The 16167-nt window shown below is 40.3% G+C and overlaps 1 protein-coding gene across 3 annotated transcripts; it reads right to left on the reverse strand.

The window, feature by feature from the left end:
* Positions 1–4311: 4311 nt before the first annotated feature.
* LOC146498997 (uncharacterized) lies at positions 4312–14517 on the reverse strand. Of its 3 annotated transcripts, XM_085138062.1 has the most exons (10): positions 13852–14517; positions 11063–12333; positions 10475–10592; positions 9303–9374; positions 8489–8551; positions 8049–8145; positions 5672–5790; positions 5399–5596; positions 5113–5307; positions 4312–4446 (listed from the first exon to the last, which is right to left on the reverse strand). In XM_085138062.1, exons 2-10 carry the CDS (start codon positions 12331–12333, stop codon positions 4408–4410), a joined length of 2172 nt encoding a protein of 723 aa, XP_084994188.1. In that variant the 5' UTR covers positions 13852–14517; the 3' UTR covers positions 4312–4407. The 3 variants fall into 3 exon arrangements, with proteins under 3 accessions (XP_084994188.1, XP_084994190.1, XP_084994189.1); XM_085138064.1 differs by lacking the exon at positions 8489–8551; XM_085138063.1 differs by lacking the exon at positions 13852–14517 and having other exon boundaries at positions 11063–13845.
* Positions 14518–16167: the final 1650 nt, after the last annotated feature.

The following is a 16167-nucleotide window of genomic DNA, read 5'->3' on the forward strand; positions in this document are numbered from 1 at the left end:
GTTATCTAAAATATGAGCACACGTGGAGTTTCAAACTTTAAAACTCTTGTGTGTTTGACTCCTTGAAATTCAGAAACCCATCACAGTGATGATAATGCTTCATTATTATTTATCATTTCACTACCGTTTCTCTAATAAGCTCTGGGAGTCACATCACTCAGGGGGATAAGCTGACTTCACCCTAACTTTCCTCTCACCCCTTTTCCTCTTTGGGTTTTAAAAGGTTTGAAACCTGAAAAATATATAAAAAAAGATCTAACTTAGCGAAAGTGAATCATCATAAAATTTTGAAGCTCTAATGAAATCAGAGGTACCTTTGGTTAAAGCAAGACATGGGGGTGAAAATCCTGCGATTAAATGAAAACGTCGCTGTAAACATCACCAAATAAGAGCTGCTCTTACAGTTTACATTACCGTGTGTACATGCATTTGAATCCTTCGTATGTATGTGATCAGAAGTGGAAGAGAGAGACAGATCTTCTATTTGGGTGAACAAAAAATAAAACATAAAATAAACTATCCCAGCTTTGTTGTTAATCTGATGTTGGATGAGAAGTCCTGGCTCACAGTAGGGATGCATACCACATATCGGCCTCGATACCACATTTTCTAAAGTACTGGTACTCATTACAAGTCCCCGATACCGGGGACCGATACCACGGTCTGAGACCTGTCGGCATGTAAGGGGTTAATCACAGGCGCCGAGTGCCCGCCCCCAGGCCCCGGCTGCATCTCAGAGCTGAGAGAAGGGCAGGCGAGACAAGTCAGCCGTGTGGAACTATTTCAAAGTGAACGAAGATCGAGACAACAAAGGCGGACTGCAAATTGTGCTCAGCGAAATTGTCCAGAGGAGGCTCAAAAGGTAGCGCATTTAACACAAGTAATTTAATCAAGCACCAAAATCCCAACACCACAACGAGTACAAAGAGTTTACCCAAGCTTATTTACCCATGCTTATTAGCACAGAGGAGCATAGCTGATGCTATAGCAGTGGGACGGAAAATAGTTGGGCATTTTAAACATTCCGCCTTAGCCTACTCCCGCCTCGAGGACGTTCAGGGACAGCTCAACCAGCCAATTGACTATGTGCGCGTTAGCATATGCTACTTCCGGTGCGGAAACTCCTGTGGGGAGCTTTGTTTCCGGTGTCCTATTCACGCCCTGTTTACGGTCCAAAACAAGTTAAGCAAATGAATGAATCAAGCGGCGATTTACATTTCTATACATGTCTTGGGCATTTACCCAATATATCTGTAAATGATGTTCATCGACTTGTCAATATTTTTACCCGCGCCTCAGGGCAAAAGAGAAAAGTGATTCAAATGTTATATTTCTCAGCTGTCCCTCATTTATCGCGGGTGTTATGTTCTAAAAATAACCAGCGATAGGTGAAATCAAGTAGCCAATTTTATTTTTTGATGGTGCAAAACGTTTCGTGGACATACAGTACTGCACTTCAGAGTTACACTGCTAGTGATCGATGCAGCGATTCTGTACTGTACAGGAGAGACGTCACGGAGGAGATCGTCTGCAGCGATCAGGACACAATGTGATGTAAAAAAATAAGCATGCAAACTTGCACTAAAAAAGCTGCGAAACAGCGAGGTGAAAGGTGAACCGCGTTATAGCGAGGGACCGCTGTAATTTTGAAGGTAAGTCACAACATACCCTTGTAAATACTAATGTATAGAAACCGTTACCAGCAATCATTCATTTTTTGTGTGGCTTTTTTTTCACGGTTTGTTAACATGCTGTGTAGGTGTGTACTTGACTAGCTGATATCGACATAACGGGAAACATCTGGTTTGACTATTGTTCACCTGTAGTTTGAATGCTGAACATTTACCTGTTTAAATCATAAGACCAGTCACTATACAGATATGTGCTTCTGAATGTGGACGATGTGTCTTCTGCATGGGGTGATGCAGTTCTGCTTGTGTTGAGTGATGTAAACAACTGATCGATCTAAACTCTTTAAACGTCAAAGTTGATCATTAGATTTTTTATGACACAACAGTGGTGAGTGTTCCCACCTTCTCCTCTTTGTAACTTAACGTGATCTTTCCGTTTTCGAGTTTGGACATGATTTTGGAGTATATCTTCGCAGTAGCGATTGACCGCAAAGTAAAGCTACCGGAAATGCACAACCCCACATCCGGTCTCAAACCAGGAAGTTAGCATTTTCTCGTGCACAGGGTCAATAAAGAGACTGCAGCAGGACGTACAGACGCTGGAACAGCACTATTACATGCTCCAGTCCCTCATTGAGCAAAAGCGAGTGCTGGGCGTGTATGTGTCCGAGCACGAACTCCCTATCTCACCGCTCACCAATGGGCTCTTATGGAGAAGACTGTTGCCATCCTCGCCCCCTTTGAGGAACTAACTAAAAAAGTGAGCAGCTACGACGCACTAGCCTCTGATGTCATCCCAGCTGTGACTGTGCTTGTGAGATGTCTAAGCAGAGAAACAGATGAGTATATACCTCTCAGCCCCATGTAGCAGTGTGGAAAGTGAAAGGCTTTTTAGCTCAGTGTCACACATTATAGATGAAAACAGAAACAGTCTGACTGCTGATAATGCAGAAAAGCTACTTTTCTTTAAAAAGAAAAACCCTGCCACTCACTTTTTCTCTCCATTAAGTGAGTCATCTTAGACTTGATGTTAATACCTACCTCAGTTGCACTGACTGCCACAGTTCTATGTTGGTGGATGTTGTTAGTTTATTCAAATATTGTGCACTAAATGGCAAAGATGTTTATTAATGCCCCTTGTGTTGTCCAAAGCGGCAGAGTTTACAATAAACTGAAAACAATACTTGAGTTGCACTGTCACTGTTTAAAAATTTTTTTCATAATTATTTATTCTGTAATATGTTGCATACAACATGCTTTTTATTTTAAATAAATGTTCTTAATTCCAAACCAGTCCCTTGTTGTTGTTGTTTTTGTTAAATTATATGACTAAAGCTGTTACCTGTAAATTTAAATCATGTTTTTATTAAGTACTCGGTATCGGCGAGTACTGAAATGCAAGTACTCGTACTCGTTTCCAAAAAAGTGGTATCGGTGCATCCCTAGCTCACAGTGTCCGCGCTAATCCATCCCAAAGGTGTTCTATCGGGGTCAGGACTCTGTGCAGGCCAGTCAAGTTGTTCTACACCAAACACACTCGTCCATGTCTTTATGGACCTGCTTTGTGCACTGGTGTGCAGTCATGTTGAAACAGGAAGGGAACATTGTCCAAAATGTCTTGGTGTGCTGAAATATTAAGAGTTCCTTTCACTGGAACTAAGGGGCCAAGCCCGAACTCCTGAACAACAATCCCACACCACCTTTGAAACTTTACACTTTGCGCAATGCAGTCAGACAACTACCATTGTCCTGCAACCACCAAACCCAAACTCGCCCATTGGATTGTCAGACAGAAGCCTGATTCCTCACCCCAGAGAACACATCTTCACTGCTCCAGAGACCAGTGGCAGCGTACTTTACACCACTACATCTGACACTTGTGCTTGGTGGTGGCTTGGGAGCAGCTGTTTAGCCATGGAAACACATTCCTCGTGTTTAACCAGTTTACTTACAAAGCAAAAAAAAAAAAAAAGCATCTAATTCTGCCATGTTTCCCACTTTTGACAGAAATGATCTCCTGGAGTGTGACTTGCACCTGTCTGACACTGAATGAGCACTACTACACGATGTCCTGCACAGGGTGGAGGAAAACTTCAACAAGCCTCTCTATCCTGCTGTGTAGCTCTACTATCACCTTTTGTATTGTAACACAGCCAGTCTTCTTTATATTAACTGTTTGATGAAACCAGGCCTTCTGCTTTAGTGTCTGTGTGGCTTTTAATGTATGATTTGACTCTCTTGTGCACAAAATGAAGACAAATGGCGATAGACTGTGGGAGTGGTCCTAAAATCCTCCAATCAAATTGTTTTTTTGTTTGTTTGTTTAAGTGAAATTGCAAGTGAATATGAATCAACAGCCCACAGAGCGGCTAACAGTTTCTAATTTATCATTTTTTATCTGTAATTGTGTATCTGCAACTGCGACAACATAACCTGCTTTATTATTTTACTATGCATCACTATGATCTTCCAGCCAGGTTAAAAAACACAGACACCTACCTAAAAAGATAAAAAAGAAAAGTTCTGTCCAATAAGCTTGCTTTGTGGGACACCCCTCACCTCAGACATCTTTTTTCACATTCCTCTTGGAATGGCTGAATAACACATTCAGCCATGCAGAAAGTTTTAAATCCATCTGCTCTGAGACCTCCGTCAAAATACGAGAAACAGAGAAATTAGGTTCAGTGCAAGAAGTTATTTTATTATTATTATTTTTAACCGTTGACACAATCAGCAGAGAATCAAGGCATGACATGAAGACATGAAGAGGACGGGGTCAGATCTTGTTGAATGCTGCTACGTCGACACTCTGGACCTAAAATAAAGCAAAAAAATTTAAGTGTACCAGGATTATTCACAACAGCGAGTAACTGCATGTTTTGATTTGAGCGCGTTTTACACCGGATACTGTTCCTGATGTCACCCTGAAGAAAAAAATGACTCAAACTGAACTGCTCGTGTTATGGAGTCTTTCAGCTTCACTTTGTCCCTTTCTGCCTCAAGGTGGCAGCAGTGTGCTGGCTGTGGCTGATAATGTGATGATTCTGTCACATTGCTCTTATTTTCCTAGGTGAGCCATCCTCACTGAACCTAATCTGTTCACTCCAGCTTCTCTGATGCTTTTAATCTATTTTAATTTCTATGTTTGAGTATGTTTACCTACATTTTAATGATAAAAAATGCATATATGTAATTAAAATTAGCATTAAAAGAGTAAGGAGGAGTAGAGGGGAAACGGTGGCTTTGTCTATTAGCTGTTTTACTATTGCAAGTTAATGCGATTTGGATTTCAGCAGCAGATGGCTATTCTTCCTTCCTACTGTCACTAGAGCATCATCTGATTTTGGGGGTTTTTGTGGGGTGATTGCTATTGTGATTATTAAATCAATCAACCAACATTTCCCACTGTGATGGGAATTCTGGATGCCCAGTTAGTCTGTTATTGTATGAGAGCTTAACAGAAATACTGAACAAGACTTACATAATCCTCAAACTTGGTGATTTCCTCCTCTAACATGTCTGTTCCCACTTTGTCGTCCTCCACCACACACGCAATCTGGAGCTTTTTGATGCCGTATCCAACAGGAACCAGTTTGGAAGTCCCCCATAACAGACCGTCGGCCTGTACCGAGCGCACACACTCCTCAAGCTTCGCCATGTCTGTTTCGTCATCCCACTAAAAGAAGCAGAAAAAACAGACAGTGAGCTTTTTTTTTGTTTTTTAAATAATTGACCTATGACCAGGCTCAGACAGAGCACAGACTTACAGGTTTGACATCCAATAAGATGGAGGACTTGGCGATGATGGCAGGCTTCTTGGCCTTTTTCTCTGCATACTCTTTCAATCTCTGTTCTTTGAGTTTGTCTGCCTCTTCATCTTCATCACTACCAAACAGATCAATATCATCGTCATCCTCCTCCTCCTCTTTAGCTGGGGTGCTGGTCTTCTGCTGGACAGCAGTGCCCTGAAGAAAATTAAAAGAGTGGAAACATCTCTGGATTCTGAAAGGTGAAAGCTGGTTGAATGTTTAAAAACTCACGTTTGTGTAAGGGACTGAAGGAGCAGGAGCAGAAGCTGGGCTGACGGCTGCAGGAGACTTCTCCAAAACTGCAACCCGACATTCCAGTTTGGAAAGTGCTGCCCTCAAGTTCTCCACCACTAAAGAGACATGAGATACAAGAGTGAGTTTAGCATGAATGAGGAACATGTGAATTTGAGTAAAGAAGTGATGCATATTCTATAGAGGTGGGAATCACCATACGTCCCACGATACGATATTATCACAATACTTAATGCACGATACGATATTATTGCAATTTTTTAAAAATATTTTGCGATATTCAGATTCTGTACATAAAGGTAAACTTTATCAATATTCATTTTATCTAATATCAAAGTCTCACACTCAGTCTTTCTCTCATTTCAGCCAGTTTTATTGTTGACAAACTTGAACGGTTTGTATTACAGTCTAGTCCAACTTAACTGAATGCAACCATCTGGTACAATTATAGCTATTCTGAACTATGCAATTTATGAAAACTATGCAGCCCCTTCAGCAACTGAAGAATTTGAAAGTAAATTAAAACAAAATATAATTTTACATTAAATAAAAAAGTTTTAAACTTAATTAAAATAAAACATGTCTTAAATTAAAATAAGTAAACTGTCATGTTTATTGCTGCCAAAAAAAAGTTAAACACATTTGGACAGTGACGGAATGTCAGGATTCTTGCTCAGAAAAAGGATCAACATGCTCTGAAGTCAGAGCACAAAAACATTTTTTGTAACAAAATATTGATTTCTGCTGTCCCTGTATCAATACATTATTAGCGAGGTTATTATCGTTAACGAAAACTAACGAAATAACGAAAACTAGAAATGAAAAAACATTTTCGTTAACGGAAATAAAAATAAAAACAAAAAAAGGAAAACTAACTAAAACTATAATGAGTGTTCACAAAACTAACTAAAATTAACTGAATTTATAGCAAAAATGTGTTTAGTTTTCATTGATGTGTGCGTGTCATACAAGAGTCAAGGGTGAAAATGAAGTTTAGTTTACAGATTTTTTTCTTGCTGTGTCTAATTATGCCAGCAGGTGGCAAGTACGTTAGTCGAGTCGTCTGTGTTGCTGCTCCGTCCACGCGCGAATCATGTCAGGAAAAGTCGGGAGCCAGAGTCCAATTTGGGATTACTTCGAATATGACTGTGTTTTGGATAAAGCAAGTGTCTTGTAGTGGAAACAGACAAATTATGAGGGACATTTCTAAAGGGAAAAAAATCCCACAAACCTTAAAGTGCACTTGAAAAGCTCACACAAGAAGGCTAACCTAGCTTACCTTGAGAAGGTAAGCGAGCACACTCAACCCTCATCCCCAGAAAACAGAAGCTAACCCCAGGCAAGGCAGCGTGATGCATCCCGAGACAACAGGACTGGGATGTCTACACAACTGTGTGAGTCAGTTGCCTTCAAAAAGTTTATCAATTTACTTGAACCAAAATTACAAACACCCGGTGCTGCGAGAGTTAATAGTCTCATTGGGGCCAAGATATACATTTTATAGTTGCCTGGTATCAATGGTTGTTCATCTGCCTTTATTTATTTATTTATTTAAAGAACTCATAGGTGGGAATGTCTGTCTGTCTCTGCGTGTTAGCCCTGCGACAGACAGGCGACCTGTCCAGGGTGCAGGGTATGGTAGCTGGAATAGCAACATAGCCAAGGATAAGCAGAAGAGAATGACTGATATGATGAAACTGGGATTTTGTTACACTTAATTATTGCAAACACAACTAAAACTATAACTGAAACTAATCAAAACTAAACTGAAACTAAGGATTTTCAAAAAAATAAAAACTAAACTAAACTAGCAAACAATTGGTAAAAACTAATTAAAACTGATATAAAATTGAAAATCTGAAGCCAAAACTAAATAAAAATAAAAACTAATGAAAATTGCAAAACTATTAAAACCCTGATTATTAGCAAACAAAATATCACGATACTACACAGTATCGATTTTTTCCCCCACCCCTAATATTCTAGCAGATCAAACACTGTGAGAGTTAAGACAACAACACTGAATAATCCTTTAACTTTACAACCAATCAAATGTAAATCAGTAGTTAATCCTGTTCATTCACTTGTCTCTGTTTTACAAAAGGTCTCCAGCTCTGTAGGTCTGTTAGACTGGTGCCTGCATTTGCAGTTAGAGAGCTTGTTGATTAGAAAAAAAAGTGTGATGACACCATTTTCATGTATTTAAAAAAAAAAAAAAGTCCTGTCAAAGTCATTTGATCATTATTAGCTGCAGTTCTAATAATACTTAACTTCAGCTGAGGGCACCAAAATAGCTCTGCTGTAAGTAAAGAAGGAAAATGCATTAACACCTGATCAAAGCTGAAAACAAACCCACCTTTGTGTAAGCTCTGGTTCTCCAGCTCCAGGCTCTTGATTCGGGAAACGAGTTCTCCGTGATCAGTTGAGTTGCTGCTGATGCTGCTGCCTGTGCTCTGAACCGCAAAGACAGAAACGTAGAGGGATCAATACAGTTTAATGAGAACATCTGATGGAGGATGTGGAATATTAGTCTTTTCATCAAACAGAACACCCATGTGTGAGAAAACAGCAGGTTGCAGTCTCAACAGCCAGGCTCTAGAGCCAGAAAGTGACAGCACAAGTATGCAGCAGTTTACAGACCCCAGTAGAAATATGCAGGTGACTGTGTCTGAATTGGAAACTGCATACAGAAAAGGCATCTGTAAGCTGAGGTATTTAGATCAGTAAAGTGTGGTTTTCAACAAAGTCCACTGACAGAGGTGCTTCCAGTGACACACAAGCTTTGGAGGCACTTACAAGCTGAGAATGTTGGCTTATGGGAGGCTGAGCAGACCCTCTGTTAGACAGTGTAGTCTTCAGCTTGGGGTCAGATTTCAGGGAAGAAAGGAAATGAGGAGAAGGGAAGGAGCAGGATTTATTGAAGTTCATGCCAAAAGGAGAGCAATGAGGAGCACAGAACAGAAAGCAACTGGAGCAACCACAGGAAATAAACAGAGCTCGGAGGTCACAGAAGAGATAAAAGACTACAACCACATTTTTACACTAAACCACATTTACACTTTAGAGCCTTCCGATCAACAGAGAGCTTCAACTCAAACAAAATCTCCCTTATCAGTCAGTTTAATCCATCTCCGTCAAGGAAATGAAAGCTAGGAAAAGTCAGAGAAAAGGAGGGCAACTGGTCCCATGTGTATTAGACTGTCACCATAAAATGATAGCACTATAGCTATGTTATTTCTAAATTCAAACTAGTTTTTGAGCTATGCCGATGTCAGACTGCACTATTATTTCTTTTTAAAAAGATGATGATCACAGTGCCTGATAGTAGTCTGAACTGGGCATTATGCAAATATGTAAGCTAAGATTAGACAGCTTACATATTGGAACAACTTGAAATTATTTCCAAGCCAATTTCAATTTGTCATCTCCATTTACTTAAAAGAGAAAGACACTACCCCCAAAACTAAAAGGCCGGATGCTCTGATCTAAATGGTCGGGATTGGTGAAATTATATTAGTATGTATACATGTACTTGGATAATTTAAGCACTTTTAATACCACATCAATGTTATCCATCAAATGGAAATACAGCGTGTTCGATGATACTTACCCCTGCTAGAGACTTTTGGATGTTCTCCCGGGCCCGGGCAATGTCCTGAAGAATGGTGTTGGCGCCAGCATCCTTCAAGAAAATGAACAGCTGTCAGTGTCAATTTATCTCTGACTTTATGACGCAAGGACAGACTCCACAATTAGAACATTATATTCGAAAATATTAGATTGATTTACCACCCCCCCTCAAAAAAAAACCCAAACAAAAAAGCATCTACACAGCTCTGGTCAAACCGGACCTCTCGCAGATTTGTGCTGCAGGTGCCTTTTATATCATTTTAATTAGTCAACTAATTATTCTGGCTCAAAACACATGGTTGTGTCCAAAATCCCAAAATTAAGGCTTCAGAATCCAAAACCAGCAGAAGATGTCACAGTGATGATCTACTTAGATGTTTACATTTTAATATGGCCCCGCGACCAAGGCCGTAATTTATTTAAATTACAATGTAATTATATCTAAATACAAATATTTAAGGATAGGTACACTAGAATAAGGGGCTAACAAGTCAGGTTTTTACAGGAAACAAAGATAATTATACTAAATAATTTTAAGTACAGCGCAAGTAAAAACAAACAAACAAACATAATAAATAAATAAATCAATAATAAATAATCAACATAATGAATATTCAATAATGATGTACAAAAATAATAATGTAAAAAGGCAAGATTAATCCACTTCATAATACCAAAAGGCCCTGAAAAGTACAAAATACTAATGATATAAGATGGCGAAAAATTGTTTTCCCCCTAAACTACCAGGAAATTGTGTCGTACTTAAAGTTACTTAAAGTACAATTATTTTCTGTTTCCAGTAAAAATGTCCTGTATCTACCTGTAAGTATTTGTATGTAAATAAACTTACATTACAATCTCAAATAAGATACGCTGAAATTCGTCCTTAGACAGAAGGTATATTCTAACGTATTACTTTATTTATTTTTAATTACAATAAAATATAACTTCAAATTCAGCCTGTGGAATAATACAGTTTTGATCAAATACAGCACAGAACAAACAAAATCTATGCACTGTTAGAATCGAATCTCTACGCAAAGACACTTAAGATGTAAATAATCCACATTAATATGGTACAATGGTTTCAGATTAGATGTGAGGATTAAAAGCTTAAAGCACAAGATTTAACTTGTAAGGCGGCGTGGTTACCTTTGTAGGTTGTGGTGAGCCATTCATGTGCTCGTAGAAGCGCCTCTCTGCTTCGTCATAGCGTGGTTTGTCAAACCAGATCTTTTCCTTGGCCAGAAAGTCCACTGCACTCATTTTTCTACAAAGTAGAAAGCAGGGAAGGAAAAGACAGGGATGTATGAACAGGACACAGAAGGTCAGGGAAAAAAGGAAATGAAACCTAAATTATTACTAATTCTTATACTAAAAATCACCCAGCATACAGTTGTTTGTTTTCACCAATATAAAATCTGACTTTTTATTCTGTAAGACACTCATTTTAATTTCTTTTTAAACAGCTATTCTCCACCAACAGCCACCCCAATCCAACTATACAAATGCATAACAAAAAAAGAGGATGGTAAAACACAACAATGGGTCAGATAGTCAAAACACAAAGCATAAGGAAAAGATTGAACACAGATGAATGACAAAGCATGGCTTAAAGAAAAGAAAAATCTAATTCATGTGGGAAAAGAATGGAGGTGATATGATGATCAAAAAACCCAAAAAAAACAAAAGATGAACTGAAACATCTGGAGCAGTTCCCTTCTCCCGGTTTGATCATACTTGTCCCTCAGTGGGGCGGCCGAGGCAACTGATGAGGCTTCTGCTTCTGGCCTGCGCTCCTTCTTCACAGCTTTATTCCCACTGCAACCATGGAAATGGCTCTCAGCAGCATCATACCGCCACTTGTCCAGCCACACCCGCTCGCTGTTCGGATGGAGGAAATAGCGAACTCCTGCAGCTGCTGCTTCTTCCTTCTCCGGGAGCTCAGCCGGCTCCTCTTCCTCTTGTATCGGGTGCAGAGCATGGAAGACCTCAGCTTTCCCCTGTGGGACCACACGTGTTTCCTCTGCTACAGTTTCTTCGTTTTCCTCCTCCTCTTCTTCTTCTTCTACAAGGCTTTGAGGGTGGTCACTACATCTGGAAGTAGCGGTGCAGCTGGACCGTTTGGTGGAATTGTTACCATACAGGTTTTGGTAAAAGGCTGCCTCAGCACGATCATAAAGTGGTTTGTCCAGCCACACGTCTCTGAGCAGCTCCACTGGGATGCGGGGCAGTCCGTTAATTGATTGCCGTACGGTAGGTGTGATGGCTGCTTGGATGACAGGGGTTGCAGGAGTTGGGGCTAGAGACTGATATCCTTCATCAGGTGTTCTGGATGCAGTGGAGCGACTGGATGGAGCTTGAAGGTCCAGAGAGTTTGGAACTGATGGCTGCATCGACCCCTCAACAAAGCGGCGTTCTGCTTGGTCAAACGTCGTCTTGTTTACCCACACTGTTTGTACAACATGGTGGCAGGCCACTTGGTCACCATGGTTGCATGATGGGCCAGCAGAAGGTGGAGCTGCAGTGGATGAAGAGTTCAATTGTTTCCCGGAGGAGGGAGGTGATCGGTTCGACTGGGTGGTCCCATTAGAAGAGCTTGCCAGCCAGCACTGGTAGAGGCTCTCTGCTCTCTCGTAGACGCTCCGTTCAAACCACACATTAGCGCACTCAGACTGCAGACCAATCAACCCAGAGAGGTGATCAGACGGCTGGCTGCTTTGTTTGTTTTTCTCCTCGTTCTTGTGCTTGTCGACTTTTTCTTCTGGGCGGCTCTCAGGATTAGACAAACGTTTTCTGCGGCGACGGCTTTTGCCACTACGCTTTCCTTCTCCGTTTATGCTGCCGCTCTCCGGAGACGACGACGCGGTCTCTCCATTTCTCTGGCCTGGCTCGGCCTTCTTTCTACAACCCAGCATGGTCTTTGTGGACTGATCCACCTGACAATGGCTGGGAGGCTGACCATGCTCTGACTGATCATCTACAGAGCTCTGGGTGTTCTTCTTAGACATCTTTGCGCCGTTGCGGAGACAAAGAAAAGAGAATAACAGGCACAGGCTTTTGGGTTAGTGAGAGAGAGGCACGGAGGTTTAAAGACACAAAGGGGTCGATCTATTTTACACAGTGCTGCTGATGAATTATTGAACTTTTGCTTTGTTACAGAGATGCACATTTATGGCAATACACTACAAAACAAATTCTACAAATCGGTACCAGAGAAAAACATGCAGCATGCAAGCAGATGGTGTAGACTGAAGTTAGGTGACTGGACAAAGTCTGTCACCTTGAGAATTCAGCATTGCACTTTTCACACTTTCACCACAGCTGAGAAAGGAGCAGGACAGTATTTGGAGACAAGTCCATCATTTCAAAATGCTAACGATCAAAACAATTACAAGAAGGTTTTAGCCAACTGGCTATGGAATACACATTTTTCCTTAGCATCTGGCGGTTGCCAGGACTGACTGGTCTGTAGGCTTGTGTGACTCAGACGTTAGCGCTCATAGTGGCCAAACCTCAATAAAAGATGCTCTTGGTTGCTATGGCATCACCTGTTGGTTTAGTGAAGTCCTGTTATGGAGTCTCGAGCTAAGTTTTTCACCATATTTTCAGACTGTGAAACAGAATGCTTACTGGCTTGTCAATCACAATGGATAAGCTTCACTTCTGACAAGATACATTGTAGCTTCTACATATGCTCAATCCAGAAGTCTAAATTAAGCTTTGCCCCAATAAAGCGAGTTAATCCACAAAGACTTTAAATAATTGTGAGAATTTTTATTAAAAAACCCAATCCTTTCCATGTGGTTATGATTATAATCTATTAATTCATAGAATTAGTAGATTATACACAAGAAGATATGGGATACTGTTCATACAGAGGTGCCTTACCCCATTAATACACAGGCAATGCATGCCTGTCTGACTGATGTTGAGAAACTGAATAATTTTAACATATCACCCAGTTCTAACCCAGATCAATCAAATCTAATTGTTTATGAGTTGTCTAGAATCGGATTTATCAATCATGTCTTTCACGGCAGACACTGTATTATCAGAGCTAGTAAGATATCCAGCAAATGCCATAGCTTTTATATTATTAGCACACATTAAACTGACCTTATAATGCACTCCTTTGTTTACAGCTTCCATTATATACTTTACAAACCTTAAACAGCTTTGCAACACTGAACATACACAATGACACGATAGCAATCACAGGAAGAAAAGGGGTCATTGAGTAAAAGAAAAACATTAATGGACCAATGCAACGCATGCGCATGCATAATAAATAAATAAAATTAAAATAATAATACAGTAGGTATTACAATTCAGACATGCACTAAATCATGCATCTTTAAGTTTTAGTAATATACTACAATACAGCAAATGCATTCCCTATTGTTCATACAGAGCTTAGTTAAAATGATCCAAACTAATACAAAGCTATAACAACTTTGGGTACTGGTTTGGGAAGTCATTTCCTGCTTGATGTTTATGAGGAGATCTTAGTCAATCTGTTAACTCACCTTCTTCAGTAAAGGTGTTGAGCTCAACCTAGTATCAAAGTCAAATGCTCAACACGTTCTTTTCATCCAGTTAACCGCAAGCCATTGAAAAGAAATTTATCAATCACCACCTTGCAAAATGAATCAGACAATACAAGGGATACAACATTTAAGGAAGGGGGAAACAGTACAAAAGACGGACATAACTACCATGATGTGACCCATTGTTTTCTGCACTCCTGTTTTGAAGCCAAACGTTTCTACCATTTCCATTTTGGTTGCAAGAAACTGGATGTGACTTGAAAGGGTATGTCTGAATGTGAAACTGCTTGGTCATTGGCTCCCGACTTGTGATTGACAAGCCGTTAGCCAATGAGCAAGCAGGAAATACCGCTGATAAGCCTCCTATTTGACATGTGGTAGGTTTAAGATTTTATTGAGTATGATCTTAAAGGAGTAACTAAGACAAAGAACTCAGTAGCAAAGTGTTTACAGAGGTCAAAACAGAAAGGCTTTTTCCCTCATAGACTAAAGGACGGGAACACTCATTTAAGGCATACTTATAGCCATCTTTAGGCTTTCAGACTGAATACCGGTCAAACCAGGAAGCTACATCCATCTTTTGTACTGTCTGTGCTCAATGCAAGGTATGCGACAGCGTTACAAGGAATACTCACATGTGAAATTCTGAAGGCAAGATGGGAGAAGACAAGCTATACATTAAAAAATTTATCTAGATCAGATATTCAACATGAAAGTCAACCTTTCCGCAGTCTTTAAATGGCTCCACTTTTAGCCTTGGATGATGCTGAATGGGAAAAATGCTTTCAGTGAGATCCAATATAATCCTAGAACATGAAGCAAAACTTGGACCCAACCCCCCTTTCAGTTGGGAGCACAGTTTATTTTCCTTTACATCATCAAAAGTAGACATTTGCTGTTAAAGCACATCACACCTTTCAATACTCAATCTAATTACCAGATCAAACAAATTAGATACGATGTGGAAAACAGATTTTATCCATTTTCTTAAAGAACTGCTGACTAGGCTCAGCTGCGGTAGGAGGGGAGGTTCATTCATCAGTTTCAATGTCTGTGCATTTTCAGGGAGAGTGTATCCTGTATTGAGGAGCTCCACTAGCAGCCAGTATGGTTGCCTGTCAGTGAAGTTAAGAGGATAGCACTGTTGGTATATATATTATACACACAAAACTAAACACACTCTTCTGAAGGCACCCCAAAAATATTTCATACAGTAGGAAACTGCCGTTTTTAATTTAGCATAGTTTTATTAACAAAAGTTAATACTTAATTTGTTGGGAGCTATTTCGAGCTGCAGCTCTAGTGAGTATTTCTGGCAGCAGGGTGGTGCACTGGGTGCTGGATCAGCTCAAAATAAACCACATGGCAATTTTGGAACATGTCATGGCTTCAAGCAGTTTTTGGAAAAGAAAAAAGAAGAATTCTATGCAATGGTTGGTTTAGATATACCAAGCTGACAAATACTTAAGACTGTTTTTTCTTTTGTCTGTTTTGGCTGGCTCACAACATTCAGTTGATATCCCTGTGACTTTATAATTTGGAGAAAAATGAAATCACCCCAGACACCCTGTGGCATTATACAGAATGTTCTCCTTTGATGTCGAGTATCCCTGCATGTATATAGTTGGTGCAATTTCATTCACAAATAATTTAAATCATCAGTCCCTCCTTGATAACATTTAAAGAGGGTGGCTGACAAAGAATATATACGTGATTTAGAACAAGAATTCACTTGTCCTGCCCTGATGTGTATAGAAGCTCATCAGTGACCATGTTCCAGGATTCAAGGCAGCACTTCCACTTAAAGATACTTGTGTAACGTCATGTAGAAAACCCTGTCATGCCAAATGCTAAACAACAAAAGACAGAGCATCAGGAGCGCTGTCAACTTCCAAGGGTGCGCGCCCTGCTAACCTTAGCCAGCTTTCATCTTCTTGAATTCGGTCCTAGCTAGAATGAATTCTGCAGTAGCCATTTCATTTGCACCGGAATAAGTCTGCTTGTTTTAAAACGTGGCCCCAAAGAGCTTCTTTTTAATACTGACAATGCCGTAAAAACCTAACCAGTACAAGCAGCCACTGAAGCCGGTATCCGGCAAGCGTGACTGCCGCTCCGACAGTTTTAGCACTAGCACGCTGCTCATTCAGCTAGCAGCTTGCTAGCCACGGCTAATCCCAGCCAAGCGCCTGCTCTGTTAACCACTGAATATCCATCAGTTTACCCAAAATGTCTTTTAAAGATTCCCACCACTAACAACCACACTGAAACCTGGCTGTCGGTCGGCGTTGAGCTTAC

This window comes from Neolamprologus multifasciatus, chromosome 17 (genome assembly GCF_963576455.1).
Source record: "Neolamprologus multifasciatus chromosome 17, fNeoMul1.2, whole genome shotgun sequence".
In the NCBI taxonomy this organism is placed as follows: Eukaryota; Metazoa; Chordata; class Actinopteri; order Cichliformes; family Cichlidae; genus Neolamprologus; species Neolamprologus multifasciatus.